General features: G+C 30.7%; 1 protein-coding gene across 1 annotated transcript; it reads right to left on the minus strand.

The window, feature by feature from the left end:
• Positions 1-2,809: 2,809 nt before the first annotated feature.
• Positions 2,810-4,765, minus strand: LOC133673589 (cytochrome P450 78A7-like). The gene is made up of 2 exons (XM_062094464.1): positions 3,742-4,765; positions 2,810-3,656 (listed from the first exon to the last, which is right to left on the minus strand). Exons 1-2 carry the CDS (start codon positions 4,729-4,731, stop codon positions 3,042-3,044), a joined length of 1,605 nt encoding a protein of 534 aa, XP_061950448.1. The 5' UTR covers positions 4,732-4,765; the 3' UTR covers positions 2,810-3,041.
• Positions 4,766-5,101: the final 336 nt, after the last annotated feature.

Raw genomic sequence — 5,101 nt, forward strand, 5'->3', positions numbered from 1 at the left:
ATAGCAGACAGCCAACATACCAGAAACCCCCCATCTCTTACCAAAAACCCAATATGCTAGCTAACTCAGCTTTAAAATCACCCTTGAAATCACAAATGAACTCACAGCATACCACCGTATCATAAAAAAAAATGACAAAAAGTAAATCGTTTATAATTTATCATGAAAATTAATTAATTTCTTCTTGATAAACATTACTTCAATTCATAATGAAAACACTCATACTGAGGTTTTTTCAGTATTTTTTGTAATTTTAGAATCTGTATTTTATCATTGATACACATTTCACAAGAAAAGTTAGCAGGCTACGTTGAAAGAACATACGACATATAAAACAAATTGTCATAGGAAAGAAATTGCAAGAATCACTTAGTTAAACAAAATATTGCATGTATGAATTGCAATTCTTTATCCTTTTAAACAATTGTCATGATAATTTTTATGGTGAAATTTCTTAGGCCACGCAATAACTTGTTTTTATGATCTTCATACATGCAAAAATGACATCAAGATGATAAAAACAAGGCCCTGTTTGTTTGAAAACAATGTTGTTTCTTCATAAATCCATGTATATAAATTGATTTATATAGAAAACAGAAAAAGAATTTTAAATATGAATTGTGTATCACTTAAGATGATCTCAAAAATAATGATTTGTTCACTATTTAAATAATGAATTATAATGCCAAAAACAGAAAGCTGAACAGATTCGAAATACAGGTAAACAATTATTGATGATTATTATAATTCTAGCAAGTTTCAGGTGACCCTATTTAGATTCCGTTTTGTATTTGAATATTGTATTTGAATAGCGCTGTTTTTTTAAAAATATTTGTTATTTATAAATATATTAAAATAATAATATTTTTTTATTTTAAAATGTATAGCATATCTAAACAAAACACTAAAAAATATAATTTAAAATAATAAAAAATTATGATAATAAAAAAGAGTTGAACAAATTCAAACTAACCAATTATTAATAATTAAAATCCTTAAGGAATAAAAAAAGTATTCTTAAGGAATATAAAAAAAGTATTCTTTGAATTTTAGCTAATTATAGGGGTGGGGGGGGGCAGCTATTAATAATTACCTTAGGCAAAAAAGAAACAAAAATGAAATAAAATTATTGAAAAGGGTCTAACAAGAGTAATTAAAATCCAAAAGAAAAAAATAAAACAAGAAGGGCATTAAAATCATGAAAACATTAGGTGTCTGGCCCTGAGTTTGAAAAGCGTTTTTAAAAAAATTTGAATTTTTTTTGTTTTAAATTAATATATTTTTGATGTTTTCAAATAATTTTGATGTACTGATCTCAAAAATAATTTTAAAAACATAAAAAAAATTATTGATATACTTTTCTGAGTAAAAAACACTTTGAAAAGCAACCACAACCACGCTAAACACGCAAGGCTAATTATAAAGAATAAAATACAAGTTAAAATAATTAACTATATGAGAATAAAAATAAAGATATTAAAATTCTTTATAAAAAGAAATCTTATAATAGACAACATCAAATAATTAACTATATACAGAAAAAATAAAAATAAAAATTAAAGGTACTGGAATTCTTTAAAATAAGAAAACAAAAATGGTATAAAATTCTATTTAATAAGCGCATATATATATATATATATATATATATATATATATATATATATATATATATATATATATATATATAAGTTGGTGTCTTTTGGATTGCCTTTTGGTCCGAAACCAAACAACCAAAACTATTTAATATGCCTTAACGTTTCAATTTAGCACGTTACATTTCGGGACTTCGAATCAAATAGTTTGTGTATTTTTGTCTTAATGTCTATTATTTTATTAATATTCTCTAAAACATGTAGGGAATTTACTGTAACCTTCCTTGTATAATTTATTTATTTTTTGTATTTGTTTTTGAATTTTTTCTGTTCTCCCGCATGTATTTTCTTTTTTTTCTTTTATTTTTATCTTAAAATTATTTTTTTTATTTTATTTTTGACTATTCAATTGATTGGGAATTTAATTTTATAGTTTTGTTTTTAAATATTATCGATTATTATAGTATTTTTCCACATAATTTTTGTTTTATTACAATGTTTTTTTACATGTTTTTTTTTTAAATTATTGTTATTGAATTTATTTTTTAATATTAAGATGGTTCAAAATTTAACTTTGTAATTTAAAAAAAAAAAATATTATAAATTGTTACATTATTTTTCTATATGATTTTTATTTATTATGATTGTTTTTAAAATTATTTTTATTAATTTTTTTTAATATTTAAACTTATTGAGAATTATAATTATAATTTTTCTTATAATAGCATTGATATAATATTTTCCTATTTTTTATTTTTTTATATAATTTTTTTTTAAATTATTTTTATTTTTTTAATATTAAACTAGTTAAGAATTTTACTTTATATTATTTTTTAAAATTTTTTCTTTTAAATTATAGATTATTATAATTATTTCTCACATGATTTTTTTAATTATAATTTTTTAAAATTTCTTTTATTAATTTTTTTTAATATTAACAATTAAAAATTACAAATATATATTTAATACATTCAACACTATAAATTCCTATAATGTTTCCTCAATAATTTCTACATGCCGCAAGCCCACATCAGCTAGTTTTAAAAATTACTTTTGAAAGTATAATATATTTAAAAATATATCAAAATAAATTTTATTATCTTTAAAAATTCATTTCTCCATATCCACTTCAAAACAATTCAATTTTTTTTTAAAAAAATAAAACTAAAAAAAAGATATGAAAATATAGAAATTTGAATGAAGAAAGATAAAGGAGAGACACTACAAACATCAATCTTCCAATTTCATTGATTACGGCGACAACTTCAGACTCCTAGTAGAATATCACAAAATTGGCGCCATTTTAAAAGTTACAGAATACCGAACAGAAAACATAGCCGAGATAATGATAGAAATAATCATTAACATATAGTAGAGGAGAATAGTCAGTATACGACTAATTATAATAATATTAGTCCGCAAACCCTACACGGGAAATGCCCTAGATACCTAGTTGTTCATCTGCAAAGCCACAGCATGAAGAGGATACTTCATCTCACAAGACAGCTTCAAGACCTCACTGAGATCCACTGGGTGCTCACCATCGTGAACCCACTTGAAATGGTGCACTAACTTGGCCACCCACAGGGTCACGGTGACTAGCCCTAAGTTCTTGCCAGGACACACCCTACGCCCAGCACCGAACGGTGCAAGCCTCAGATCACCACCTCTGACATCCACGTCAGCTTCTATGAACCTCTCTGGCTTGAACTCCAGCGGGTCTTCCCACACATGCGGGTCATGTGTGATGGCCCACATGTTGACCATGGCAGTGGTGTCGGCGGGGACGACCATTCCATTGCTGAGCTGGACGTCCGAGCTGCACAACCTGGCCCAGGATAACAGGGGGCCCGGTGGGTGTACCCTGAGAGCCTCCTTCACGACGGCCTGCAAATAAGGTAGTTTTGACACTTCGGAATCGGTCAACTCAGACAAGCTCCTGTCTTTCACAGCCATGTCAAGTTCCCTACGGAGCTTTTCTTGAACCTCAGTGTGCAAGACCAACTCGGCCATAACCCACTCTGTTAACAGAGCAGTTGTATCTGTCCCTCTAAATATCATTTCCTGCAAGACCAAACTCCGTGAGTCAGAAAACTTTTAAAAAATATCGGTTAGTAATGGCTCTTGATGCATAGTAAAGGACACGCACCCATAAGACAGCAACCATATCATCATCTTGAAGTTTCTCTTCACCTTCCAAAGACAGAAGAACATCAACAAAATCACCATCATCACCAACTTTTCCTGGCTCACCGAGTCTATGCTCTTCGATTATGTCCTTGACGAGCTTCCTAACTCGAGGAACGAGTTTCGAGCAACGCTTTTGTATACAAAATGGGTCGTAAAAGTAGCTGGGCCATGTCAAATAGTCACACCAGTTGAAAGCACCTAATAGCTCAAACCCTTCGCTGACCATGTCTCTAAGCTCCTCAAGCTCTTGCCTATCTTGCGACATGTCGTATGTCTTTCCAAAAACACCTCCCATGATGTTGTTCAACGAGGCAAACTGCAGGTGTTTTCTTAGAGTGACAAAACCGTTGAGTCTTTGTTCGTTCGTAATGTTACGCAGCATGGTCGTACATTCTAGCTGGCGAAGAGATTCATGGGCTAAAATGCGCCGTGGAGAAAACAAGTGAGTGGAAGCTATTCTCCTTAGAAGCCTCCAGTAAGTGCCACTAGGCGCAAAGCCTATGGCTCGGCTAAACATGAGACTTTTAGCCGACTGTTTAATAGGGCGGTCAGCAAAGCAGGGAGAGGTCAAGATTTCTCGGGCAATACGAGGGTCAGAAGCCACAACAACAGGAGTGGAGCCGAGGCTGAATGCCATGAGCTGAGTGTTGGCTCGTCTCCAAGCCATGGAAGCAAGAGTGCGGTGAGCCAAGCCACGGCTCAAAGTGAAAAGGCTACCAAAGATTGGTAAGCCTCGAGGTCCAGGAATGGAGCGGTGACCTTTTTGGTTTCTTCCATTTTTCCATGCAAGACCACCCGCAGCAAAAGCCCATGTAAAAAAAGCAAGAGACACGAAGGCCATAGAGAGAGAGAACAAAATAAAGCCATCTAGAAGACTTTTGGAACCTAGAAATGCTGGAAGAGTGAATACCCACCAGCTTGTGTCTTTTGTTACCAAATCCAGTTCCATTTTGCAAGTAAAAGTTCAAGAACTGAAGGATGGAGGAAAAGAGTTTTCTTAGACACCAAGCAGGAAGCTAGGGGGTATATATACGAGTGTTGGAGAAGGATGTGGTGGTCCTTTGGACAAATTAGGAAATTAACATAAAAAAATAACGAATTAACACAGTATAAACAAGTTTATGGTAATATGGCATATTTTTTATTTTTATTGTTGAGAATCATAATATTTAATTGGTATCATAGACGAGTTAGAAACATGATATATAATTGATAACAATATTAATTAAATATTGCATTTCTGGTTATAAATAATAAAAATTATTTTACATTAAAAAATAACATTTTTATTTAGTGTTTATATAATAAAATTTAATATA

Source organism: Populus nigra, chromosome 14, assembly GCF_951802175.1.
Source record: "Populus nigra chromosome 14, ddPopNigr1.1, whole genome shotgun sequence".
NCBI classification, from domain to species: Eukaryota; Viridiplantae; Streptophyta; class Magnoliopsida; order Malpighiales; family Salicaceae; genus Populus; species Populus nigra.

What these genes read in the sequence shown, in the direction of transcription:
- LOC133673589 (XM_062094464.1), bottom strand. Translation starts at nt 4,731, where the DNA reads ATGGAACTGGATTTGGTAACAAAAGACACAAGCTGGTGGGTATTCACT. An exon ending in ATATGGTTGCTGTCTTATGG is followed by an intron (nt 3,657 to 3,741) that starts GTGCGTGTCCTT and finishes TTGGTCTTGCAG; the next exon opens with GAAATGATATTTAGAGGGAC.